At 42.5% G+C, this 27,553-nt stretch overlaps 2 protein-coding genes across 9 annotated transcripts in view; both read right to left on the reverse strand.

Moving 5' to 3' along the window:
- Nucleotides 1-15,321, reverse strand: part of LOC142560408 (uncharacterized) — a 40,784-nt gene extending 25,463 nt beyond the window's left edge. For 2 of the 7 annotated variants that reach the window (XR_012823362.1, XM_075672498.1), the window contains exons 1-2: nt 12,079-15,321; nt 9,288-9,406 (exon numbers count right to left, since the gene is read on the reverse strand). Coding sequence is in view for 3 of the 7 variants with exons in the window: in XM_075672498.1 (XP_075528613.1) it covers nt 9,288-9,375 (88 nt within the window). In the remaining 4 variants the exon portion in view is untranslated. The other 5 variants (XM_075672496.1, XM_075672497.1, XR_012823365.1 and 2 more) reach the window with 5 other exon arrangements.
- Nucleotides 15,322-15,397: 76 nt separating this feature from the next.
- On the reverse strand, nt 15,398-26,083 carry LOC142560407 (uncharacterized). Of its 2 annotated transcripts, none has more exons than XM_075672494.1 (5): nt 25,901-26,083; nt 23,607-23,740; nt 22,713-22,867; nt 21,496-21,790; nt 15,398-18,080 (listed from the first exon to the last, which is right to left on the reverse strand). In XM_075672494.1, the coding sequence occupies exons 2-5, from the start codon at nt 23,701-23,703 to the stop codon at nt 18,016-18,018; spliced, it is 612 nt and encodes a 203-aa protein (XP_075528609.1). In that variant the 5' UTR covers nt 23,704-23,740; nt 25,901-26,083; the 3' UTR covers nt 15,398-18,015. The 2 variants fall into 2 exon arrangements, with proteins under 2 accessions (XP_075528609.1, XP_075528610.1); XM_075672495.1 differs by lacking the exon at nt 25,901-26,083 and adding an exon at nt 25,011-25,230.
- Between the last annotated feature and the right edge of the window lie 1,470 nt (nt 26,084-27,553).

Consider the following 27,553-nt stretch of genomic DNA (forward strand, 5'->3'; position numbering starts at 1 on the left):
ACCCCGCTTTAGAGAATCTACGCTGCGTGCAGAGAGTGGGCGTGCCGAGATAGCGTGGCATCATGTAAGCTGTCTTCAAGAGCGTTTAGTATTGGAGGTTGCGTAATCTCGAGTTTCGATGACCCATTGGAGCGAGCGGCAGACAAAGCATTCACTCCCCACTGCCGACGCTTTTCATGATAGCGTCGTCCCAGTGCGGGTGATGCTATCAACCGCGGGGGTGGAGCGCATGCAAAAGTGAGGCTGGCTTCGCTTAACTCGTAACGCTGATGTGAATATACCATCGGCATGGCATGAAACTATATCGTTTATTGCAGACTTCCAAATTCATCAAAATAAATTGTTTTATCACTCAAGTTTCTGTTTTTTGATTGCCCGATAATTCATATAATTTCGTGGCCCCTTTCCAAGTAAGAAAAATCGATCAGAGACTGTACTTATTTGCATAAAAGGTCAAATTTCAATACAATGAATTTTCAATATAACGAAACAAATTGCCGATTTTAAGTACTTCAGTATGTCGAGGTTTAACTGTACATGGATTTGCCTAAACTTCGCCTTCCTCAATTTGCAAAGAAATATTGTGCTATAAATGCAACACTTTGCAATGATTACGCATGCACAGTGTATTATTGCATTCTGCACTTATGTAAATATGAATGATTTGAAATTCAGGCCAATAGGTGGGGCTCAAATACATGCCCCAGTGACTGCTTTCTCCAGTAACAATAGCAGATCTTAAAAGGCTATGCCTTAGCTAAGTGTATACGCCGGAAGCGATTGCGGAGCTGGAAATATGTCAACGCCATGTTTCAGACAGTACCTATAAAGGCAGACAAATTGTAAATTAGGCCACAAGAACGTTTCAAGTCGCAAGAACAACTATAAGACAAATCCATGTACTAACCATCCTTCCCATGGTAGCCAAAAAATCACAGCACCAGAGTTCTCCCCCCTAAGTTCAGTAGGAAACCCTATTATCTGCACTATCACTCACTTACAAAAACCGAACAAGTACTGACATCACCTAAAAAAATCAGGAAAGCGACTGACTTGTCATGGGCTCAGAGGCCACACCACTGTTGCCAAGCAGGAAGTCACAGGCTGGCATCCTGATGGGGGGCCATAAGACAAAAACGCTCGCATACTATTTCAGTTTTAGGAAAGACTGCCAAGCTGCCAGAATCGCAGTTTCTTGTCCAAATTCAAAACTTGGTCACACAAACCTTTTGGAACCACCACCTGTTGAAATGTTTTATCTAGAGCCAGGTGGTAATAGCAGTGCAGGATTCCTTTATCAATAATACACGACTGGTATGTGGCCCCTTTGCAAGGAATTACTGTGCCCACTTCTGCCCTACAGGCTTCCAATGTTGTGTCGTTATCTCACTCTTGGAAAAAAGATTGCTGCATCACTTTCACGTTTCCAAACTCAACAGTCCTCAGCTTTCGGCACTGTCCTTTGCTTTAGAGCAAAGTGAGCTAGCTGTTCCGCATCGATCCTTGGTGTTCACTTGCTGCTTGCTATGGCATCTTCATAGCCTATGGTGCAGCTTCGAGATAATAAAATGTAACAGTTAATTTTGCAGAGTGATAGAAAATAATGGAACTGGAAAGCACCCAATTATTCTGTGTCAATACAGCTGCTTTAAAAGTTGCTGGAATGTTTGGAAGTGCAGGGTGCATATCAAGGGAGAACTGTTACGATCACGTTATTACATCGCCAACCAAGAGTGCCTGCAAAAGCAGACATGTTCATTGCCTGTGGGAACAAATGCTGTAACTGAACGACTCTTCACTATTTTCTTTCTTGTAATGTCAGACATTGCTTTGGGACTTGTACATTATTATTGGTGCTGCTGCAGTATGATTGTCGCTACATTGTCAGCATCACTTTAATGCACAGACAAGAATCTTGGGCATTGGGAGTGCATTCTAGAATGATAACCTTAGGTGTCTTATGTGTGTGCAAATTATCTAAAACTGTAACAGTGATGAAAAAAAAGCATGTGGGTGTGCTTACTGCCTTTCTATTACCGTTATTTTGGCATACTGTATGAATGTGCTGATTAGGAGGATGGCAGAAACCTAAGTCGTCAGGTAGTTGTCACCGTAACAGTGCTGAACCAAGCAACTCAGGAAAGTGAAATCATTGTCACAAAGGATTGTTTCAGCGTATAGCCCCTACCCTTCCAGTCCAGGCACAGAGATAGAGAGAGGTTTCTTTTTTTTCTTTAAAAAGCTAAGAGACATGCCTGGGTGGTGAAGGCATTGGAGATAAGCACAAAAATAGCTGTGAAAAGAAAAAAAGCAGTGTCTCACCCAATGTAACAATGGCTGCCAATGGATACAAAAAGAAGTTTTGATTTGGCAAAGTTCTAAATAGAAATGATATCACCTGCCCAAGCTGGTAAAAGGACTGCTGGCACGAAAAGGGTAGAAAAAGACCACGCAAGCAACTCTGACAAGATGACCACCTGTGAAAATATGGGTCATCCATAAATACTGCTTGCATATGCGGTCTAGGGCAATTTGAAGGATCCTGATTTGAAGCTACTTTGTGTCACTTCCAAGGACCCAATTTGTGGGGATTATCGACGATGAGGAAACTTCATGGCGATAAAAAGTGCTCAACAGAAATACAAAGCTGCTTTCAATGGCCTGCCTTAAAACAACATTTGGCATAGTTTTGAGCAATGCGGCTTAGAAATATGTAAGGAATTTTCAAAGCAAAACTGTTTTTGCCTGCCACAATGCTGTTTGGCATGAGTCATTGATCGGTCATCAGTTTCTCACATGATAGGCATGAGAACTAGGATCTAGAAAACTGGCTTATATAGCATTGCCTGCTGACTGACAAAGTAGTGCCAGCGAATGGATCTCGGTTCTACATAACAAAACAATAAATCACAGCACAAAGCCTGCCCATATAGTGTCAGCTCATAGGTATCTCTAAAGCACACAGGCATCTTAATGGAATAGCGCACAGTATTTAATGGCTTCCTTTGAGTTTCTTATTCTTACATTTGTACTACCCCGTTCCTGGGCCATTGGTATGTACCAATGGTTATGCACCACAAGGCATGCCCAAATTCTTGGGCAAGCTTCCGCAATAGGTATGTGCCACTATTGCACAAGGAGTATAGAATCCCTAAACGTATTTAGAAACATGTTGTCCACAAGTATAAATTGCCTTCGTCATCGGGACACCGTTGCGTCGACGTCTCACATTGCATCTGCCTCATTTGGTGTTTGCATTTCGGAATAGCTTGTGGCCTGTGCGGTGCATAAGCATTAATGAGAATGAACCACACTTAGTCGCATGACACGCCAATAACCACTTCACTAAATCTTCGCTTCACATAGATTCTAACATGTGCGTTGGATGGATCTGCATAATTTTTATGTCAGGATTGTGAATGGCAGATGGCATTGGTGCTGTTGGTGGCTGTGGCAGGGACATTCTGCTTGACCACAGCAGCATTTTCGCATTGTGCTCCTATCTGGGTCAAATCTTGCAACTTCTAACACAGCAGCAGAGTTTGGCATAGCCTCTAAGCCACCATGGCAATTCCATGTTTGTTCAGTTGCCATAAGGGGGTAATGGCTGAGGTGGTGCAGATGGCATTGACGCTGTTGGTAGCTGGGGCAGCGACGCACTGCTATGATCGGAGTGGAGTCCGTTCTTGGGATATGGAGGACTTCTCTCTTCTTGAAAGCCCCTCCGCTGTGTGTTCAGTGAAGTCAGAGATGTGGATGCACCTGGTACGAGAGGATATGCCTCTAGGTAGGAATGGGCAGGTGCACCTGACACCATTGGACCTGGAGATGGACCCAACGATGGTGGCACACAAGGGCTGGATTGCGTCATTGCCTGCAAAGCCCGACACAGTGGCTGAATATACTATTAAAAATTAGCTTTAAAGTTGAACAGAACAGGGGGATATGCAAACGGAAAGATCAGCCTGATGCCAACTGTTCTGCTGTTATTCTAAACAGGGTCAAAATAGCTCAAAAAATTGCTACATGGGTACCAGTGCAGCAAAGGAACACACAAGAAATAAAAAAGAGAGAGAGAGAGAGCAGAACATTGGTGTTATACTTAACAATGATAGCTGTCACTTAGCTTAGCTTCTTTAATGGCTTGTTTTATGATGAACTGCTAAGACTTATAGCCGTGGTTACTATTATTGTGTTAGCCTCATGATATCAGAGACATGACTAATTGCTATGACTATTATTACTATGTCAGCCTCATTTACTGAACATAGAAACCAGCATTTGCAATAATGGCTATATACTAAAAAGAAATGTGCTAGCTCTAGAACTTTTGATCGCAAGTGCTGGAGCTTTACGACTGCTATAAACATTGAGGAAACATTTACATAACATGCAAGAGATACCTGAAGTACAATGATTGTCTAAGGTGGCTAGTGTTGTGGCACGGCCTACAGAAAGATGCATGGAGACATTATTAAGAGCTGAAGAAATCCAGAACAGCTACCACGGTAAAAATGTTATGCGGCAATGTAAAGATGGGACACAATAAGGAAACAAAGGTGCACTGTCATTATGTAGGCTTTGGATATACTTTCACACAGCCCTGGAAAAATAAAGAGGCCATGCTGCTATCGCTCGGCGTTGAGGAAGGGGGACAATGAGGCGACCGCATTCAGAACTTCACTGGCTCTAAAACCTGTCACTCCACTTTATTAAAAAATTTGTGCCGTAAAAGGTTTCAAGGTCAGTGCTTCGCAGCCATGACTTGAAGATAAACCCTTCAAGTGGTTGTAATACAGTACCGGGTACATATAAAGCTTTAAATCTGCACTTGCAAAGAGAACACTGCTCAATAAACTTGCACTCACCAGTGCCTGTCGTCTTCTTGGGTAGAAGACACACCAAAACATAATACAGCTTGTCACAAATGTGGATAGAATTAGGATTATAGTGATGATAGCCCAAAAAGGGAGAGCAGGCTTAGCATACTTCTTCCTCACTGCATAAAAAAGCAATGCAAAAGGTTTTATAGTGCTTTTCATTTCTGGCTGGATGTGCAAATGCTAGCTGAAATCAGCAACATGGTAGTTAACAATATTTTTGTAAAACATGATTAATATGCAAATTCAGAACAAGAGGGTTGCAGGAAGATGAAGGCTTGATTAACCCTTTGAGGGTCGAATTATATTGAAAAGAACTTTCCCAGGTGGTCAAATTACTTTACTGCAGATCTTGAATGTACAAAATGTATAAAGTCGGGAATAAATACTAAAAAAAAATTAGGAACAGTATTTTGGTGTTGGCATCACTCAGAACTGCGAAATGTTGAATAGCATTTCAGAGTGTGGTACTCCTTGAAACACGGGTCTACGCACAGCGCCTTATCGCAGTCTGCACACCTAAAATGCGTGTCTGTTCTCCTCTTGGAGCGACGAGTTGTGTTGGCGCACACGACGTATCCGCGTGCGGCTGCCTTGGGCAGAGGTCTGAAGCACCCTCTCGCTTAAGCACGTTGCCGCAGAGAGCGAGAATACCTCGTGAGCAGTGGTGACAAACAAGCTAAGAGCAGCGCCAATCAAGATAGAAATCAACTTCCGCCGCCCCTGCGAGAGATTGCCGACAAAGAGAAAAATCACGTTTTGTGCGCCTCCGTTGCGATCACGCAGCGAAACCGAAACCGCATATGGGGTGTTGCCGCAGTCTGCGCGACGCGCTTAAGCTATAAATCAGTTCTGTTTATCTCCCCAAGAAGGTAGCACAAATTTCAAACGCTTCTTGTAAGTCCTATGAGGTGGCAGCACCTCCCAGTGAGCACGCATCGTCATTATGGTGCGAAATTTCAAACGGAGGGTCAAAACCGTACCAGTACGGCAAAGACCTTGCGGGACAGAAAACCGCCGCCGTACATGCATGGCAAAAACCTTCAAAGGGTTAAAAGTGGGCAATAAAGGGAACCCGCTGATTGAAGCCACTGTTTCGACAAGGAGATTGCAAGTCCTCTCACTGAAGCATTAGCTCCAATGATACGACACAACTGGATAAGTTGGGTTTCATCACAGACAACACCAAAGTGAGGTATGGTAATAAAATACAGGGAAGAGACATTGTTAAGGTTATCATTGTCTGTAGTCTTTTTTTAACAATGGGCCTGATTGGTCTTAAATAGGCCTGCTGCATTCTCCAGAGAACAATCGACAGTTTGTGACCAACGTTGGTCGGAAGGGAAGGAGCTCATACGGTTTACACCGTGCAACATCTTGCTCATAATATAACTCACTATCCTTGTTTCCACATCACTGTTTCTTTATTTTCCAATGCTAGAAACTGCAAAACAGCAGCAGGTCCTTTTTAATCTAATGCAAAATATTACGGATGGGCCCCCCAAAAAAGGTAACATTAATTTTACCATGCTACAAGCACACAGTCACCGCTTACACCATGGCACTGGTTATGCTATCCAAGCTGTATCAACATATATATTCAATTTTATCGTGTGTGTGTGTGTGTGCATGTGTGCGTGTGTGTGTGTGTGCATGTGTGCGTGTGTGTGCGTGCGTGCGCGCGCGTGCGTGTGTGTGTGTGTGTGTGTGTGTGTGTGTGTGTGTGTGTGTGTGTGTGTGTGTGTGTGTGTGTGTGTGTGTGTGTGTGTGTGTGTGTGTGTGTGTGTGTGTGTCCACCTCAAGTACTAAAATTGTGCTATTTGCTACAGGTGATTTTTAAAAATTCTGTAAAACTTATAAAGATTATCACCCCATATTAAGTAGCTTTCTGTATAAAGCATCTCAAATCAAAAATGACTGCAATGGGAAACATGAAGTGAGGCTCCAATTGACTGCACTACTTACACAAGTTTTCCAGCATAGCCTGCTAAGTACGAAACGGAGTATATTGATGCGTCCTTTTGTTTGTTTTGTCCCCTCAATGCAGGTTATTCAATGTTTTAAGAGAATTTTTTAAATATAATATACAATCAAATGTCAACACTTTGAACTTGAAGGGATCCAAAAACTTGTTTGGCTTAAACAGTTCAAATTAAAGGAAACTCACTGAATGAAGAACTTACGTGCAACACTGCATTCAGCAGTGCATATGTACACTGAGCTTACACAAGAATGACGAGCTCCAAAAGTGTGGCTTCACGGCAGCATGACGCATCCTACCGTGAAGCCACATGTTTAGGCAAAGTTCTTGCTGCTGTAAAGCCACACCTCAAGAAAGAATTAGCATATAACCCACACCCCAACTGCTAATTTCTGAAAAAATGATTTTTACAGGTTATACGCGCCAAAACACAGTATTTGCAATGAGAGATGGGAGCAGCACCAGGAATGCAAACGCACTGCCAGGTCAGGGACGCCGCTGCATAAGTTGGCGTGCTGAAGAGAACATGGTCGCCAGCACAGTATGTTCTGATTGTCCATTGCAAATGCTTGTGTGTTCAAATTACTGGACATTTTCGCACATTGAAATACACATAATTTTGACTGGACTGCAGCGTCAGGTCAAAAAAACCAGAAGTTAAAATTAAGCGTGTTCGAATTAACGAGATTCTACTGTATAAAAAAAATGAGAAAGAGATAAGTATGTCAGCCAACAAGTCAAGCACATACAAATAAGGCTGTAATTTGATATCCTAAAAGCCACAACTAATGACAGCATCTGTAGCCAAGCCATAATATGTATAATAATATTAGGTTCTTTGTCAACAAACTACTGAAATGCAGCCAATTATCGAGGTTATGAAGTCACTACAAAGCAAACTTCTATTTCCTTATGTCTCAGATTAATTAGAGAATTTCACACAAAGATTGGTGCACACAAATATGAGCTAGGAAGCATGCAAGTTACTTCTTCGCTTTGCACCACAAACGGCCTTGGGTAGCCACTGCTGCCCTTTGCAATGCGCAGGTCAAGCAAGGCCAAGCCAAGCACTTGCTCAAACAAGCTTTTTTTCTCTGTTCATACAGAAATGGTGCAGAGAGATAAAGAATGCAACTTTAGTGCATCAGGCAATCTAAATGCTACTTTTGTAAATCCTTTGCTTTTTGCTCCTACCTACATACCTTGGGCTTTCTGCAAAACTTTACCTTGAAATAAAGAGACTGCGTCAGGCCCTGCATGTGTGGTTTCATTTTAGCTGTTTAATGCTTACATAAGACATGGTCAACCAAGTTTCAGATTTAGCTTTGTTGTATCCAATAATTTGTTATACAAAGTTTCTATTATGTAGGAATCAAAGCTATAGGATTACTGTCAGTCGGTTAACTTCTGCATCGCATGTGGCTTTCTTCTGTAGCCTGTCATGATTGCCAGGATGATCAGCAGCTCCCACAAGCTTATGGCCGAAACGAAGAGTCGCAACACACAGCCACCAAGATACTGCACATGTTCCCAGGCTGCATGTTGGCTGTGGCTGCAGTGCCACCTCACGGGCGCAAGAAACGGAGATCATTTGAATAGCGGTAGCAATCTCAAAGGCCATTGTTACACAACTTCTCTGCATTGTCTACTGCAAGGTGGCACATGTGAAGCACCTTGCTTGCAGGTGCAGCAAGCAATAGAAAATATATATATAGAGAAGCAATGTTTGCAAAGGTGTTGGGTTGGTAATTGTCTAATTTTCTCGTCAGCAGCGTTAGCAGCCTTCAAATAGCACTTAAGCAGACAATGCGTGCACCTGGTGGTTAGCGGATATGACACAAATTCCAGCAGGCCTCCGAGATTTTCAGCATGCTGTGGGCGCCACCTAATATCGAAGGCCACGTTGAGCAACTGTTCTGGTTCTCAACATTCTGAGTGATGTGTCCTTTCTGTTGAACAGTAATAACTTTTTTCTAGATTCAGTATAAAAATGTCCACTTTTGCTAGCTTTGTGTGATGCATCATACACTTGTATTTCAAAAGTAACATTTTGCACGGAGGCTGCATCAATCTACACTACTGGAACCTAAACTTTTTACGTGGTCCAAAATTTCGATGCAGTTAACCATTATGGTGTACTTCGCAAACTGACCAAGTTCATACCACGTTTGGACTGCACGCTGGCACAGCAAACAGGGTCTTCATAATCTTGCAATATATCTCTGTATAAATTGTGCATACACATGAAATTTAAAAAAAGTAAAAAAGATCAGCATGCATCTTTGTCCCACTCCCTATTTGCTGCAATGGTGTACAGTCAAATGAGGCGTGCTGCATCACAGGACTTCAAAAGCTTGCACACTAGTTCACAACGACAACCGCGAAATAAATAAAAAGAAACAAGAAAGAAAGAAAAGAAAACTTACTTTTTTCAAGAAAGTCATTATCTCCATTCACCATATTCGATAGAAGAATGAAGCAAATGCTTCCAGGGGCATGTGTAAGACGGTCCATATTGCAGTCGAGTTAAACAGCTGCCTTGAGCCTGCATACCACAGGCAATCGCTGACATATTTGCTTTTGAAATTAAAAGCCTCTTTCACAACCACAGGACAGACTCTGTTGGAATAAATCTGTTCACAAGATAAGAAATCTGCCCAGCTAAATTTGCTAAGTGGACAGTTCAGAGATTATTGTACAGGTACAAGTCACACAGGTTGAACTTTTTTATAACACCAGTACCACAAAGGCATGAAAATTTTAAAAACTGACATTAAGTGGTTAACGCCTTAAAGGGCACTGGTGCAGTTCCATTTGAGCAAATTTCCATGCACCTTAGTTCACAAACACTCATAAACACACACACAAAAAATGGTATTCATGCCCCAAGTTTAATGCCATTTGCATGGTGCCACCCAAGCATGTCTAATGACACTCAGACTTATCACCACTTGCAACATGAAAAGTTTCCACAACTCATTCAGCCACCGAATAGTGCTCTCCCTCCCAATGTTTGATACAACCTGCATCACTGCCAGCTTTCAATTATCACAGCATATAAGATCATTAAAAATGTGCATATTGCACCAATCTTAGATGTAGGGTCATTACGAGACTTCAAGGCCTCGGCCATTTAAATGGAATTATTCTTCCCCATGTGGTAAAGGTATACTTAATATGCACTACTTGAAACGTCTGCCACACAGTTCAATCACCCCAGAAAGGGCACAGTCTCAACTCGAGGGCTTACCATAATTGTCTTCACACCATTCGAATGGCCATTTCCAGGCCTTAAGGCCATTTCCCACATAACCAGAAGCTCTCAAATTTAACAATTCAGCACTAGCACATCTTTTGGCTCTAGCCCAAAACACAACTGGATACACACACCTTTACTTTTTTTAAAACACCAGTTTGTGTTTATGACAATACAAAGAACATCAACAGGCATATTTTAGCTCTGAGCATCCATGCATGTGCTAAAAGAACCCTTGGAGGTTGATGGTTTGAGAAATCCAGCATTACTGTACAGAATTTTGTTTCAAACCAAGCAAGTATACTGCTCTATGCAGGGAGATATAGAATGAGCACAATGACTAAAAAGATTTGTGCTTTGGTGATGAATGAGGAGCGAGTCCCAGCTTTGTACATTTGGTTCTAAAGACATTCCTACATAAACTAGCCCAATTTCAAGTTGTTCTCAATATGGAAATCAATGTATTACTGCCCATAATCGCAGGACTGCAGCACAGGCGATTAGCTGACAAATGATGCCTTATGCCAGAGAATAGCCATCACAACAGTGATGTTGTGAGATGGACAAAATTTATGTATCCAGAAGGTGGCTAGAGGAAGCGCAACTATCTGCCCCTCCTCTGATCGTTTAATTTAATAAGGCCGATCTGCGGATAAAGGAAAATGTGACATATATCACAGATACAGATCTGAAAAAAAGACGTCAGTGATAGGAGTGTGCTGATCTGGGCTGGTTGGTACATCATTAGGACGGGAACAAACAGCGCTTGGACGGGACGAAGCGAGAGACAAGGCGCTGAACGAACAACTACTGGTTTATTATGGGGAACGCAATTATTATATACAAAAGTACAGGCTCAACGCAGAAGACCAAAAACCCGGTATCTGCGCCGGCAAAGAAATGAAATCATCACATCACATGCGTCGATCGTCAAGCATGCTGTCACGTTTTTAACAAATAGTGAATCTCACAGCTATGCAGATAAATCTCTTGTCGTCGCCCTCACTTCGTCCCGTCTAAGTGCTGTTTGTTCCCATCCTAACGTCATCGATAAAATGCAGAATGAAAAAAAAAGAAAGAAAGCTAGGCAGCCACCCAAACGCCTAAACCATGATGAAGTTTTATGACTAAGGTCGCTTTCCCGCGTCGACACGCCCAGAGGAAAATAGCATGTTAAGTTTCTCTGACCTTCTGCGCACGTTCAAAGCAGTCGCGCTGAATGGGCTTTGAGAATCATCGAGCTGAACTTTCTAAAAAAAGAGGAAAGAAGTCTATCGCGAGTGGGTGTGTCGCGATCCATAGTGCACCTACAACTGTCCAGTGCCTACAGCATGCACCGAGTACACCACGTTATAAGCACAGATGCGCATCCCGAAATGTCACTATAGAGCTGGCGCTACCACAATCTCTCGAGCGTTAAGAACAAGTACGTCCCAAGCAGCTAAACTGTCAATTTGCAAGTGCAAGCAGCAATAAACAAACTCGCCGTACGCCGCATATCAACGGGTGTCATCGAAAAGGACAATTAACACCTAGCAAGTTTAGCTCAAACGAAACTTCAGTAATGTTTTGCACAAACAGAAATAACACACGTTTGCTTGAAGGTATGTCGTGCAGCCTGACCGCTATGAACGCAGAATAAAAGTGTGTAAACTACCGTAATACTTAATGGCGCCCAACTACGTCGAACGCAAAGCGGCCCAGTAGTGCTGCTGTTGGTTTCTGCCAGAGGTCACCTAATCTATAGAGCATCGTCCAAACACTCCTCAGAGAAGGTCCCAAATGAACGGGAAGGCAAAGCGAAAGCCGCGACTTTAAACAGGCACCAGCCGTATTAGAGCAATTAACATTGGCAAATGACGACCTGCGCAGCGGTTACATATATCGCATGCTTCGTTACTGTAAGCGTCAACACGACACCCAAAACCATGCCCAAAATAGTTACAAAGTTTGTTTTTCACCGGTTATCGACGATGGCCGCCGGTCCAATCGCCTCTCTGGTGCTGGCGTGCGTGGTGACTGCTGCAAGAGTCCCTAGAATAGTCCCTAGGATATCTAAAGACTTTAGGGGCATCTTCTGCCGAATGCGAAACCAAGATTCAGGTACTTGTACCATATTCTATGCTTGTACTTCAACATCGCGTTCTGCCTTTACTGTTTTGGCAAAAATCGACGTACGGAGAACTAGACCACATCACTATGCCTTTGAGCGCAGGAAATTTGTCTCCAGCGCGCCTGTGGCGATTACCTTCGAGAATGTATCGGTGCGTCCTGCACCCACACGTTCACGTTCATGAATGAATGAACCTTGGCCTTAGGGGTTGGCTCTCGCCCGCCGTTGGCGAATAGGTGGAACCACGGTGGGTGGGACACAAAATTAATTTGTTGTAAGTTCGCTATTTCTGGAATCTTGCCTACTGCGCTCAGATAATTAAACATGAACGCGCCAAGTTGTTTTGATAGCTCGAACTAGATTCGATAAATTTACATCGTAAATATGCTTCCCTATGGAAGCACCCTTAATTTCCTGAAGCAGTAACGGACCTAGGGGAAGAGGTTTTAAATGGGCCTTTTTTTTTTTTTCTAGTCAGCTTCGCTGCAATACATAGGTGTTGTGCAGTAAAGCATGCGAACGTCGCGACTGCGGTTTCTTATTCAATTGCACCACGTAAGCAATTTTCGCCCAAGTTTTCTTGAAAAAAAATATTGTTACAGAACCCATCTCACGATGGATTAATGCGATTAGCAATGACATTGCACATCGTATTGCCACCGCAGAGACGCGCCATGCGTATGGGGCCTGTATGCAGCCGGGGCTCTCCTATCTGGAGCTTTCCTCAATCTGTATGCACACTGCGTCATTTAGCGGCGGCGCCGCGAAGCCTGCGCTTGCCGTTTGGGTGAATATAACATTCAGACAAGTTTGTCTGATTATATATGACGCAGGTTTGATACAGCCCAGCACCGGGGATATCTTAAATTATATTTTATGTCATTAAAGACCTGTGCAAACTAACTAAATGCCACATACCTAGCGGCCCAACTTAGTGTCAGGTTCATTGAAGAGCGGCACAGACCCAGCAGTACATTCCCAGCACCTCCAAGTTGGCATCAAAGAGGTTCACTGAACAGCGGCATATATATATATAGCCAGTGCCACATGCCCAATGAACCAAGTTGTTCTGACAGCTGGGTTATAACCCTGTTCCATCAACCCAGCAGCCCGATGCACCACCCATTAGACCATGGGCTACCCACTCCCAGAAGCACAGGTTGACTTGAAACGGGTTAACTGATGAGGCACACATATTCACTGTCGCATACCCGTGAGACAAGTTGGCCCGACAATTGGTTTTGAACCCAGCTCCCTCATCAAAGCAGTGCCATGCTCCAACGACTAGACAATGACTACCCAGAGACCCAAGTTGGCGGGAAAGTGGTCGGAGACGTCACCAGATAGATAGCCCCCAGAAAGTGCCTGAAATACCCCAATAATGCTAATAACATTGAAAAAAAGTCACTCGTTAGAATCAGGTATACAAATACCATAATCAGTTATTGTGAGCTATGGTTATCACTTGAAAATGCTTTTAGGGCAAGCTGAGAATAGGCAATTTCAATGGGAGGTGACATAAGCTCGACGCATTCACTGTCCCCCCAAGCTCCGCCAAGACAGACGCTGCCACCAAAGGGGTGCATTAATTGGGTCACCAGAGAGGTCAGACGTGTGCGTGTTGACTGGCCAAGTTCAAATTATCCGGCAGAGGTTAACTTTAGGATTGAAATAACGAAAGTTTTGGCCCATAGAAATGCATGGGTGCTGACCAGAACTTTCAGTCGAGATTGAATGAACCAAAGTCAAATTAACAGAAGTCTACTGTATCTGGGGCACCTCTTCAGCGAAGACCACTACAACGAAACTGCCTGCCCAAGAAGGAATTTAGGTGTCCCCCAGCAGCTAGTTTGTTGCTTTACAATGAACATGCATAGTGGCACCACCACTGCATTCCGTAGCCACCACTAAGCCACAGTGCGCATAGGCAGCACTGCTCGACACCACAACAAAGACAGAGCATGCCATGAAGCTCGATGCCATAAGGTTGATCAGTTGTATATTTCATTGGAGAGGGTGCACAGAAGAAAATTAGCTACTTTTTAAACTATAGTTGGCAGCAACCTAAGAATCAAAAGGCTACTTAAAATTTTGCCTAGATAGGCTAGTTAATTAGGTTTACTTATTTACCTCATGTCAAGTGGTCTTGAGTCTTTAAAACGGCTGTTATCTCTGTACAGATTGGTCTTTGTGTCACTGGTTACACAATGAAACGTCTACAGCAAGCTTTATGATTGATCCTAGTATCAGTGCTCAGCCAAAGGTAACATTTTAGCTTGAGACAACTAGCTTCTATTTTGCAACTAGCCTGGCAGCTGGCTCGGCTCTTTTTGAGAGATGAGGTGACGGTACGGTGTGTTTTTGTAGGTGGAGCATGTCTAATTCTTAAATTGTCACTGACTATAGGCATCTCTTGAATTCTCCTTATTTTTTTATTTTTATTTTTTACTGAACACAGTATGGTGCACACAGTATAGAACACAGTATGGTGTCACGCAGGTCACAATGACATGACCTGCGTGACAAAGGATTTTGGAGGTCCTAATTGCTTCGGTACAAAGGCATTTGACTGCACTTCAGGTTGAATCACAGTGTACATTACACACCCTCCCACAATTTCACTACGGCACCAATGTAGCAACATCTGCCAGTAATACCTTATGGCAAGTTTAAATTCTGAAAATAAAAAGCTCTAGTACAAAAGATACTATGTACAAACAACCCAGAATAATTGACACACACTTTGAAAAGCTGGCACACAGAGCAACACGTGATGCAGTTGTTCAATGAGCATCATGGTACGCCAAGCTGTATACTGGTTTTGTAGCTTGTTCTCACATTTTACGAGGCCACTAGGTTTCCTATATGCACAGTGAAATAGCACTACCAAGTGCTTGTGGCATCTCTCTTGTTGCGGAATTGTTCATGTGCCTGCATTAGGCAAGTCAGTTCTGATGTACACGGCAGGAGATTACTCCCACCCAGAGCTACGACTACCCTCTCCCTTCCTCTTGGATGTGAAAGATAAGCGGTACTTACCTTGCAGTACGGTAGTCAACTTCAAATGTTGCTTAGGTGACCAAATATCTCATGGTCGTGCACCTAGCGCTCATTCAGCATAAGTTCAGGCACCCACAGAGCTATGAAAACATTCACAAAGTATGATAGTACGTAATGGTAAATTATCTTTATTGATCCCTCGGCAACAACTGAGATACCGGTGTACAGGTCGGCATGCACAGTTTGATGAACACAGGCATAGTGTGTAAGAGTCAACCGAGATGGTGATGCAAAAGTCGTGACATATCACAGTGTAAAAAAAGGCACAGGTAAAAGCACTGACACATACACACTTGTCTTAAAAGCCTGAACACAAACAGGGCAATAAAAATGTAGCTTACTGTATTGTAGCTAGTTCAACACTCTGCAACCTGCAAAAGGACTGACTGTGGTTGATACACACACCGAAGGAATTACTCAGCGAAGGAATAGATACCTTCCTGTCAGTACAAGGCAATTGATACTGCTTTTAACATTAATTTGTCTTGTGGCATCAAAAATTTTGGAAGGCATAATTGTAAAGCCCTGTTTTTAATGTAAAGTTCAAGAAAGAGTGAAAATGAGGTCCATGAGAGTTGAGAAAGTCTGGTGGCCAGCTGAGACGAACACCCACACAATGCAGATGTCAATGGACAGATTGAAGCCTGGGCCTTATCCAAAGAAGGTGGTGCAGGGTCTGCTTTTCATAAACTGTTTGCTGAAGGGTAGATGAAATGGCATCCTCTCAACCCCTCCAACCCCCTCTTGCACCCAACCCCTCATTCTACCATAATATCATATACACCTCTGTCACATGGTTTACACTAACATTCAAAAAGTGAAATGCAAAAATATAGAAGTGGTGCTTCTAACCACAGCTGCATTTAGTAAACGACGAAGACAGTGTTAAAATGAGGACAAAGAATAAGAAACACGCAATTTTGTGTTACGCATTCCTTATTTTTCCTTAATGCAGTGTGCTCTATATGTCCCATCACTGGAAGAGATGCAGATCAAGTTGATCCCAGTGAATTACTGCATTAAACACAGATAATGTGAAGGAAACACTTTTGGGCGGTAAATGTTCAAAAGAGCCACACTGAAGAAGCACTGTGGTTCCCACTGTGAATGACAAAACTGAGCTTGTTCGTGGTAAAATAACAACAGTAAATTGTGAGCAATCACATAAATTCACTTGGCAACTCACTCTATAACTGGGATGACGGTACAACATACAGGTACAATGTCATAAGTTACTTGGTACAGTTACTAATTCACACCTCCACCACATGTGTGGTAACCCTTTTATTATGAAACCTTCCAGAGAGAAAGGAAGACGACACACCCAATTGTGATATGAAAGGTATTAACAGTGCTCACAATATTATTTGGCACTGAAACTCCCAAGTATGCTGACAGGACTGTAGTTGTTAAACAGCAACCAGAAAAAAAGAAAAAGAGTGTTGTACAGTATTTATCTCGGATGTGCTATATAGATGTGACCCAAGGTTACTGAAGCTTAGCGACATATAGCAACAAACTTATGGATCTACAGTCAAAACCGGATATATCGAATCTGAAGATCACAAAAAAGTTTGATGTATATAGGTAATTCAATATACAAAGTAAACATATACAAAAATGTTCAACAGGGTTTTAACAGCTATTCGTTCTACACAATAATTTGTTATATGTGGGTTCGGTGTAACCGGGTATATAGTATGCGACTTAATTACTAAAGCTTGATGACACATGGCGACAATCTCATAAACCTGGCCAGTGAAATGTATATGGGTCTGGCCACACTGAAAAGAGATTCCATTCTGTGATAAAAGCAATAACAGCATGGAGCAGCTGATCTACAGAGAAATACAAATGAACATATGGTTATAATCTCACAAATGACATGAAGATAAATATGTTCATTATGTCCAATATCCATTATAAGCGTATATTCATTATACACGACAATCTCATAAACCTGGCCAGTGAAATGTATATGGGTCTGGCCACACTGAAAAGAGATTCCATTCTGTGATAAAAGCAATAACAGCATGGAGCAGCTGATCTACAGAGAAATGCAAATGAACATATGGTTATAATCTCACAAATGACATGAAGATAAATATGTTCATTATGTCCAATATCCATTATAAGCGTATATTCATTATACACTGATACTGGCGAGAAACATTTTAGATTTACTTTGTTATATCGATGCTCGTTATTAAAACCATTTGTCCTCCTCCAACTTCAAAACAAGGTTGCTACAATTCCTGCCAATATCTGCAAGTCGCGATGCTACAACAGCCCGAGCATTGTCTTGCACTTTGCCTGCAAATTGAACTTTGTTATATCCACATTGCAAAAAGCAAACTTTTGCCAGACATGTAATTAAAAATAAATTAAATGCTGGAGTTTTACATGCAAAATGCACGATATGATTAAAAGGTGTGCTGTAGTGGGGCACTCTGGATTGATTTTTGACAACTTCGAGTTCTTTCACGCGTACCTAAATCTAAATGCTCAAATGTTTTCACATTTAGCCCCTATTGAAATTCAGCCGCCGTGGCCCACATTGAACCCGCAACCTCGAGCTCGGCAGCACAAATCCATGGCGATTGGTTCACTGCGGCAGGTCCGACATGTGATAACAATACCAAGCGCTTTTGTGCAAAGGTAATGCAAGGAAAAAGAGCAAAGCCACGAAAGAGCCTGGTTTCAACCCAGGCATTGCTTCGCGGCTTCACCAGTCATGGCACAGTGGCACCTTGGAGATATCCTTGGAATTTGCGTGTCCGTAACGAGAGCCTGCAGAAAGATAACCATCCATAAGAATTCAAGCCACATGGGAGCAAAATACAGTATAACCTGGTTCATATGTTTTAGAAAAAAGCACAAGAAAGTTGTACTAACCAGGAAAACATACGATTCGAAGTAACTAACAAATTTGAAAGACTCAACATTAGTTGTCCCTACGTAATGGGCGGATGTGTCTCTACACGCAAATGGTTGCAGCGCGAGACAACACACGTCGAGCTGGTGAGGCTTCGGTGGCCTACGCGTTTTGTTTTAGTGTTTTAAGACGGTGACGGGAAACTGAAACGGAGTCGAACTGGTGGACGACATCGGAACAAGATGCCTACAATGCCGCCAGAGCGAAACGTGACACTCACATCGGGCCGCCTGTAACAAAACTATAAAGCTAACAACTCTAACTCAGCAATGACTAATCATATCACAGTTCTGCAAATTGCATCTAATAGTACAACTAGAGCGGACAATATTGATGTATAATACATGACTCTCAGATAAACCACTAATATGCAAGTAGGTCTGCTGCAAAACCCTTGTAAACAATGTAACAAATTCACATAAGATAAAAATTGATATATAAAGTTTGTCCACTTTGTGGGCTCTAACAGATTCAGTTTACAAAGCTGCAATATCCATTCTTAGTGCAAAGCTATGAATTTGTAAACTTCGTCCTTCAATTTTTTTCAAACATACAATTTAAAAAAATTTATTTCAACAAATTTAGGCCCAAAATCAAAATTCTGCTCCAAACAGACACTAGAAATTTAACTGCCTCGCTCAATGAAACAAATTTCATTAAAATTGGCCCAGTGACTATATCAGAAAAGTGTTGGCAAAATCAGCTATTTGTTTCGTTATATAGAAATGTTGTGCTACTGAAAATCAACCTTTTATGTAAATAAGCACAGTCGCCAATAGATTTTTCTTACACGGAAAGGGGCCGTAGAATTTTCCATATTATCAGGCAATCGAAAAAAGCAAATGTGAATTAGAAAACAATTCATTCTGATCAATTTGGCAGTACGCGACTAATGATACGGTTTCATGCCACGTATGTTGGCAATATCTTCTTGGCGCTAAGAATTAAGTGAAGCCAGCCGCAGTTTCGCGTGCACTCCGCCCCCATGGCTGATAGTGTCATCCGCAATGGGATCACGCTATCAGGAAGAGTGCCGGCAGCGGTGAGCGGATGCTTGGTCTGCCTCTCACTCCAACAGGTCACCGAAACTCGAGATTACACAACCTCCAATACTAAACGCGTGGTACGACAGCTTACATGGTGCCACGCCATCTCAGCATGGTCACTCTTTGCACAATCGGCAGATTACCTCTAAAGCCGGGCGCACGGCCATATATGCGCTCAGGCGCGCTTACAGCCATGCACAGCCACGGCCGAGACGGGTGCCAACTTACCACCACTCCGCGCCTCACGCGCACTTGATCGCATTACCGCGAGCTCGCTCCCCTCTCCCTCTTTCCCTGTGCTCGCACGGGAAGGCGGCACCCGCGAATTCACCATCTTTCTTCCCTCACCCTCGCACACTTTCACTCGCACTTAAAGCATACAAAGCGCAAATAGGATCTTATCGTACTTGGACTTCATACGGATAATGATGCGGTTCCACATTGATGGTCGCTCCGGTGTGTTTGCAAACAGCTGCTTGTAATTCAATAGTAATTTGACCATCTCCATCCATGGAAGTTTCCATTTATTGCCTCGGCATTCCTATGCAGTGGCAGTGAAATTTCGTTATATAGAAATGGCATACATACACACTTCGTTATATTGAGGTTCTAAAAACATGGTGTCCTGTGTACAAGAGGTTATGAAAATGATGCGGCTCCACTTCGGTGATCGCTCTGGTGCATTTGCAAACCGCCACTTGTAATTCAATCATTTGACCATCTGGGTTCGCAGAAGTTTCCATTTATTGTCTCGGCATTCCTTTGCAGCGGCAGTGGAATTTCGTTACATTGAAATGGCATATAAACACACTTTGTTATATTGAGGTTCTAAATACAGGGTGTTCTATGTACAAGAGGTTATGAAAAGTTAAATACTTCATTATATTGAGAATTTTGTTACACTGAAGTTCGTTATATTGAGGTTTAACTGTATTTGAATGGACGGCATCGGAGTTGGGCCCGAGTTAAAGCTTCCTCGTAAGGTTAACACAGGGCAAGCGTATGTCACGACGAAAAATTTTTTGGCTGTGCCGTGCTGCTAATTCAATCAAGAGCCTTTCACTTTGCCATAGTTTCATTCTTGTTATATTTGACATATATATATAGATACACTTCCTTTATACTTTCAAAGCACAAGTGGTGTGGGAGGCTTTTGCTCTCCAGCACTGTTTTCTTATCCTGCCTCTCAAGGTGAGTTTCCTACAATGAAATGTCTCCCTCATATCATGACTGCATCACAACAGTGAACACGTCCAAGCCTTTCATTCCAGTGCTTCAAATTGCCCAGCATACAAGGAAGAGAAATTGTCGGTTATCTGCATCAGGACTGCTTATCACAGGAGGTAACACAGAAAGCACACCAAAGGCAGCTTTGCCGGGAAGAGACACAGGAAGCACTAGCAGCAGCAGTGCTTCCTACACAAGGCACTGGAGGGCCACGCTATATGTCTGGTAGAGGTAGTATTCAGTTGTTCTTTCTGACATGACAGAAGGCATGGCATGGACCGAGTTGGAGCAACTTGTAAATAACGCAAAGATAAACAAAATAAAACACCAGGAGTAGCTACGTGGCATGCTCGGCATTGACAATGCTCTGTGACTCATTTTACATTCGGTAACATTCTTGGCATTGGCAATACAAGATACAGGGAAACGCATGGTCAAAACACCATGGCCAGATGTTGGGAAACATGCTTCAATCTGCGCAATGGCCCCAGGAGATAACACGACCAAATTTTTCATTCATCATGCAGCTTCAGAGTCGGGGTTGCCACACAAATGCAGCTGCAGCGCACTGGTAATATAGATCTACTTACTGACTCACAAGTACACCCCCCCCCCCTCCCCCGACTTGTACTCACTTCACAGACATTTCACAAGCATCAGACGAGTGTCAGTGAGTGACAAAGGGTGTGAGTGGACATAGTTAATATGTGAGTGAGTTCCAGTGACTGGATGCAAAGATATGAGCATGAGTCGATGCTGGCAAATGTGAATGGAAGTGACTGTGAACGCGAGCAGGTGTCTGAGTAAAAACATGAGCAAGTACTGACAAATGTGAGTAAAATACCTGCAAATATATCGGTGAGTGAATTTAAGGGAGCATCCCCTTATCATGACAATGTTTCAATGTGTGTCTGATCACCATTCACAGCTGTGCTCATCTACAAGCCCTTGAAATGGGTTCTAGAGAGGGCAGTTTGGTTGGCATAAGGTGGCTCACGTGGTGCAGGCTGTGATGGCAGTGGTGCAGCAGACAACAGCTGTGCTGGAGGTGCCATGGTGTTACTCGCATGGACACAGCCCTGTGGGTGTGGCGCATTTGTCTGCAGATAGTAAGTCTGTTGTGGATACAACATCACTGGAGCTGCACCTGGAACCAGAGTATACACTTGCGGCGGTGCAACCGGAGCTGGAGTTGTTACTGGGAATGTAGCATATACTCCTTGTGTAGTTGCCCCCGACGTCACTGGAGGTCCAGTCGGTAGCAGTGGTGATAGAGTGCGAGGTCTTGTTGGCTGCATCATCGAAAGGATGGCAGGTTTGTCAATGTTTCATGGTACGAGAGCTTTATCCTAGCATTACTGTTACCAACTGCCATGACTAAGCATGCATGTTTACTGGGCTTCGGCAAGTCTACCCGCACAGCTACTGTCGGTTACTGTGGTTGCATAACGACATGAACGTGCCCAGGCTGTCCAATTCGATCCTAATTTGTTCACGTTACTTGCTCTTCATTGCAATAGCAAGAACTAGATGACTAAATCAGCCATTATTTAGTTTCATTTCACAAAGGTTTATCAATAACTTGTCATTATTGATATTGGTTGTTTGACGCTGCTAGGCCTAAAAAGAAGGTACCAAGACGAGAAAGTGTGTTAATTTCTAATTAGGAAATGGTATCACAGCATAACACCGAATTTCACAGTTATACATCGAGGTAGCACCCAGTATGCCCAATGTATACGCTTAGCAACAGATAAAAACACAGTAAACTACATTGCATCCACTATTGACAAAATGATTGTAGTGATTAGTACATTTCGTACCATGACCCTTGCCAAAACAAGCAGTCTTCCTTTTTGTTTTCTTGTCAATTACAGGACACAGCTGCTGTACTTTGATAATGAAGAAAAAGTATGAATAAAATTTCTGGCTACCTTTTTTTATCCTATGTGAAAACGCATGCATTTATGAAAAAACCAGGAAGTCATGCCACCTTTCCTTAACATTACAAACAGAACCAATACACCTAATCATAGTGAGAACCTTTTTAGCCACGAAAACCACTTCATCACTTGGGAATCTTGCCACCTGTGGTCTATCAATCAGGCATGCCAGAACATAACTATAATAAAAACTACTCTTAAGAAGCCTTCAGTCTCACTCTGAAACCTGTTCCGTGCATGCTTGCAAAGAATGCATCATTGCACTACTTACAAACCACTCAGGGTGTCGTCGATGGCAGACGCAGCTTATGATGAAACAGGTCAGTACCAACACCGCCATGACAGAGAAACCGATGATCACTTCAATAGGCACACTTATTGGGGTGTGTTCCAGGGGCGGGGTATGTATCCGGTGTATCTCGTGCCCTGTAAGCATGGTTGAGAGGTTACTTCACACAATGCGTATGGATATTCTGGGGACTGTGATGAGCAGAGAAAGAAGAAGAAATTCAGATTAAGTAGCTTGTGTAGTTCTGTCTCCCAAACCACTTTACAGCAACCAATATAAAACAGCAGATTTGTGTACATGTAACAAAGGAATAAGAAAGCTTCAACTGTCTAATTACCGTAGATGTTCCATTTACAGGAATAAGCTGCATATGATTTAGTTTTTTGCTGAGCTGTGGTGCTTGCTATATTGTTCAGTGAATTAAATAAAACATACTTTGAATACAAGTCGTTACAGCACTAATTAAGATCATTTCTATGCAACATAGATTTTTCAACAGAATAATAGCAACTGAACAAAGAGCACGAAGAAAAACAGAAGTTCTGTGAAAATGAGTTGACTGTGTTGACACTTTCCCTGTTTCTTGTTTGGATGCTTTTTACAACAATCTTTGCAACGTCTATTAATATTGTGAGCCAGGATAATATATGCCATTAGGGTTTGTGAGAAAATGTTTTTACTTGCACAGAATGTGATGGCAGTGGCATCACATATCATGCTTTGAAGCTTGTTTATACCAAAGCATCAAACAAGTGAATAATCTCTCTCCTTGATGAACCACACAAAAAGTTCAACACAAGAGTATGCTCATTTTGCATCAGAGTGGTATAACACTACTGCATGACAAAGTTACAAATAAAATGGCAATGAACTTACATTTTTTAGCATCAAATTCATCATCAAAAGTGTGTGCCAGATTGAGGACAAAACTGAAGCAGACACACTCCACGAAAAGCTTGATGAAAGGATCCATGCTGGGTTGAAAGTGACAAAAGCTGCTTCAGACAGGCCTGCATATCACAAGAAAGCAACTACTTGTAGTTCAATCATTAATCTTCATAACCATCAGGGCAGCAACACTCAAAGTAGTGTTTCAACATGGCATTTCCTTGCTTGGTGCATCCACACTGTGTTATTCAATGCTCAATAACCACACTGTGGCCATGGTCAAATCGTGTTTTATGTGGTTAGCACTTAAATTGGACACACTGTGCTTCACTTTCTGGGTATGATAACAGAATCTTTATCATATAGCATAAAAAAGATGCGCCAATGCCAGGCCAGAAATATGTCAGAGATACAGTCAGCATGGTTACAGCTCAACGGAAATTAATGCCATTCATTTAATAAATTACGACCATGTTTATGAGGGAGTTATACAAAGTTCATCACTCCATGACATGTCAAGAACAGGTACATTACGGAGTGTAATTCAGGTGGGAATTTGTTTGTCCAGAAATCATCTGCATGCTGTTAATGTAGAACAGTTCACACAGCAATGACCCTAGCTAACGAGAGGAAACACAGGGAATGAGGGAGATGGAAATTCAAGACAATAAGTAAAACAAGAACAAGGTGAATGCCAGAACCAATGTTTCGACAAGTGGACTTGTCTTTTTCAAGGCCTTGAAGAAGACAAAGTCCACTTGTCGAAACGTTAGCTGTCACCTTGTTCTCGTTTTGCTCATTGCCTAGCTAACGAGCAATATATGAAACCACACAGGTTCTGTTCGTGCACATACTGATGTAATTACTACATAGACAAATTCAAATTTTAATGCTGTCAAGGAGGAAAATGTAATAAGTGACTCTCTGCACAGTTACTGTGACAGAGTATCAAATTTTCTTAAGCTCTGCTATGTCTCTCTTGCAAGAATTATTCCATTTTAGAAGAATTCCAGGGAGAATGCGATCAGTGAGGCACAAATAAAAATGTGGTGCATCATACAGCAGAACTGGGATTCAAGAGATTTTTTAAACCCAGCAGAAACCGACTGCAACAAAACTAACTGCAACAGGAAGCTGCAGAACGTTTACGCAACAGAGGGGACACTGGCGAAAATGTGTAATGCCTGCCTGCTCAGAAAGGAATAGAAAAGCAATTCACAAACATATAGGGTGCACAAGATAGAGTGCACAGCTTCAGACATTATCATTTTATCTAAGTGCTTAACTTTGCCTTCGCCAGCCCCTTTATCATCTATCTAGTGCATTTATTCCAAGGTAGCTGTTTCTATGACACAGCAGATGAAATTGCATGCAGTCCTATAGTTGCCTCACACATCGGGCACAGTGACTTGGAGATTGCTGCCTTCTGCAATGTGTCGAAATCCTTCGTTTTCGAGCAGATACAAAATGTTACGACCACCGTTCATCTGTGACAAAGAAAAACACTCTATAGAAAAACGAGCACTGCCAGTGGTCAAGCGTCATTCAGGCAGTTGTTTCTGCAGCAGGTGGAGACCATGAGAGAACCCTCAAAAGCCGATGATGGCCATTGCTGGGCTGTTTTAGGTGGCGGAGCCAACACTCGCAATTCCTGAGGAATTACCAGCTAATTAATTTTTACCGCAAGACCTGCGCAACCCAAGAGTGGCTGGCTGAACTTCTATAGTCGCATCACTCTCCATGCGGTGTCCTAATTCCCATTATTTAAACTTGTTGCAGTATCATGTGCGAGGGAATCATCGAGAGGAAGCCTATAAAACATCCATGCAATGCTAAATATTTGCCCTGCGGAATCAGTAGCCAGCATCAACAAGCACCATCGGATCTGAGCATGCAGTCGTCATCAAAGCCAAATTCAGTCTGATATTGGGGCTGGATATGATTGCATTCAATAATAGGAATCACCAGCAAAGCAAGCAACCCCAAAAAATTATAACGTGTTTTTCCTGACAGTCTTTCCCAATTCACATTTAGGAATACGGTTGACGATCACCGGGGAACGTCCACTCACGTATAGTACATGCGTTGAACTGTCAATAATATTTATACTAATAAATTGAGAAAGCGCATCAGAGGCGCCGCGCACGAGTTGCAAGGAGACTGCAACCGGGTTCCGGCTGTCTTGTTTGTGGTAGTCAAACATCGCTGAAGGATATCGCAAAACATCATAGCGACACGACGGTGGATATTCTACCTCAAAGTGAACGGTGTTTTGTTATTACCTTTGGTTTGCTCAGGCTTTCATAAACGGCGAAAAGCGTGGACTGGCGGACCGCACGGCTGCCAGCAACACCCACAACAGGCACTACACTACACAAGGAGCACGCAGCTTACACACGCGCGCGGCAATAACAAGCAAATGAGATGCATAGACGTCACGTGTTGGTCACGCACAAACGGCGCATAAACAACAACCGGTCTCTTTTTTTTGCTGCCAACTTGAGCCGGCATTTCCCTAGGATAACCATTCAGAAATCCCCAACTTCGTATATTCCTTGCCGGTGCCATCTCGCCTCGCGCAGTCGGGGGCGCGTGTTCGCGCGTTCATCGTCGTCTTCTTCCGCAGCGGCCTCCTATGCCGCTCATAGTGCCAAAAATAAAAAAAAAGAGGCAAAGTTAATTAAGATCGAGTTAATTCAGGCTCTCGAACCCTCGAGCTTATGCGGAAATCGAACCCACGTACGGCCAGTGGTGTTAAGGCGAAGCTAATTATAATTAAGGCAGTTAATCAATGTAGAGTTAAGGCACTCGAACCCACGATATCTGGTGGGAGTCGAACTCGCTACCGTTGGTGTCAATTAGGGCGAAGTTTATTAAGGTAGCGTCAATTAAGGCACTCAATCCGACCTTTGGTGGGAGAAAACAAGTAATTAGAAGTAACAATGCATTCGAATGAGAATGTCAAGTACTCTCATGAATTTTGCTTGAGCACACAGGCTTTCACCTTCACTCTCTTTGGCGTATGCTAAAGTGGCTGTCAATTTTTTTTTCCTTTAGAATCGGTGCAGTGTCGGTAGTATGCATTACAAGTCGACCTAAAACGAAAAAAAAAAAACATTTCGAAACAAGATTTAGTCCACGATTTCTAAAGTCTTTAGATCTAGGGATATATTTGACTTGAACCGTGACTCAAACGGAGAAGCGGGCTTAATGAGTTTAATTAACAACTGCATGCACCACTTTCTCCATTGAGAGAGAAGAAAAAAATTAAGTATTGTGACGCTGTAATGCATTAGGCTATTCTTGTCATTCAATGCACATCAATTCGTCCTTTATCGTCTACCCTTAAAACCTCAATCTATCATCCTGTCTTTACGCTCAACTTTCTTACAATCATTAATCCAAGTTTGTCCTCCTTTTGGGTCGCCGATCCTACACTTTGCACACTTTCTGTTTTTGATTGCACCCATTTAATGACACTGATAGTGCGTGTGGTGGATGTGTCCTTCAATAGTTCACTATAACAAAGGTACTGTTGTTTACTAAGTACATGAGCCAAGACCAATTTATTATGCTCGGGCTGACATAATGCAAGGATTCCTTTCACTTGATTTTATATATAATCTTATCTTACCATCTTTTGACTATCCAATCCTTGTAATCATATAGGTGTAGCTCCGCTCAGACTACTGATGAAGTGCAAAAAAGAAAAGAATTGGAATAAAATTGTTTCATTTTAACCGTGCCCAAAAAATTTATTTTAAAAAGTGGCACTTAATATGCAAATGAGACCAACCGGAGATTTCTCATACCTTGATTCACTCAGACTATTTGTATGTCCTATTTCAGACGTTGCTGAGCAGGCCATGTTCCCAACAAAGTTGTTTCCATATCTCCTGTGACTCTTTTTACCCAAGTTTTAAAGAAAACTTACA

This window comes from Dermacentor variabilis, chromosome 10, assembly GCF_050947875.1.
Source record: "Dermacentor variabilis isolate Ectoservices chromosome 10, ASM5094787v1, whole genome shotgun sequence".
Classification (NCBI taxonomy): Eukaryota; Metazoa; Arthropoda; class Arachnida; order Ixodida; family Ixodidae; genus Dermacentor; species Dermacentor variabilis.

Coding starts and splice junctions, on each gene's coding strand:
- LOC142560407 (XM_075672494.1), bottom strand. CDS start 23,703: ATGGATCCTTTCATCAAGCTTTTCGTGGAGTGTGTCTGCTTCAGTTTT. Junction 22,868..23,606: donor TGAATTTGATGCTAAAAAAT/GTAAGTTCATTG, acceptor CCATGCTTACAG/GGCACGAGATACACCGGATA. Junction 18,081..21,495: donor GCCATCACAGCCTGCACCAC/GTGAGCCACCTT, acceptor ATCTTTCTGCAG/GCTCTCGTTACGGACACGCA.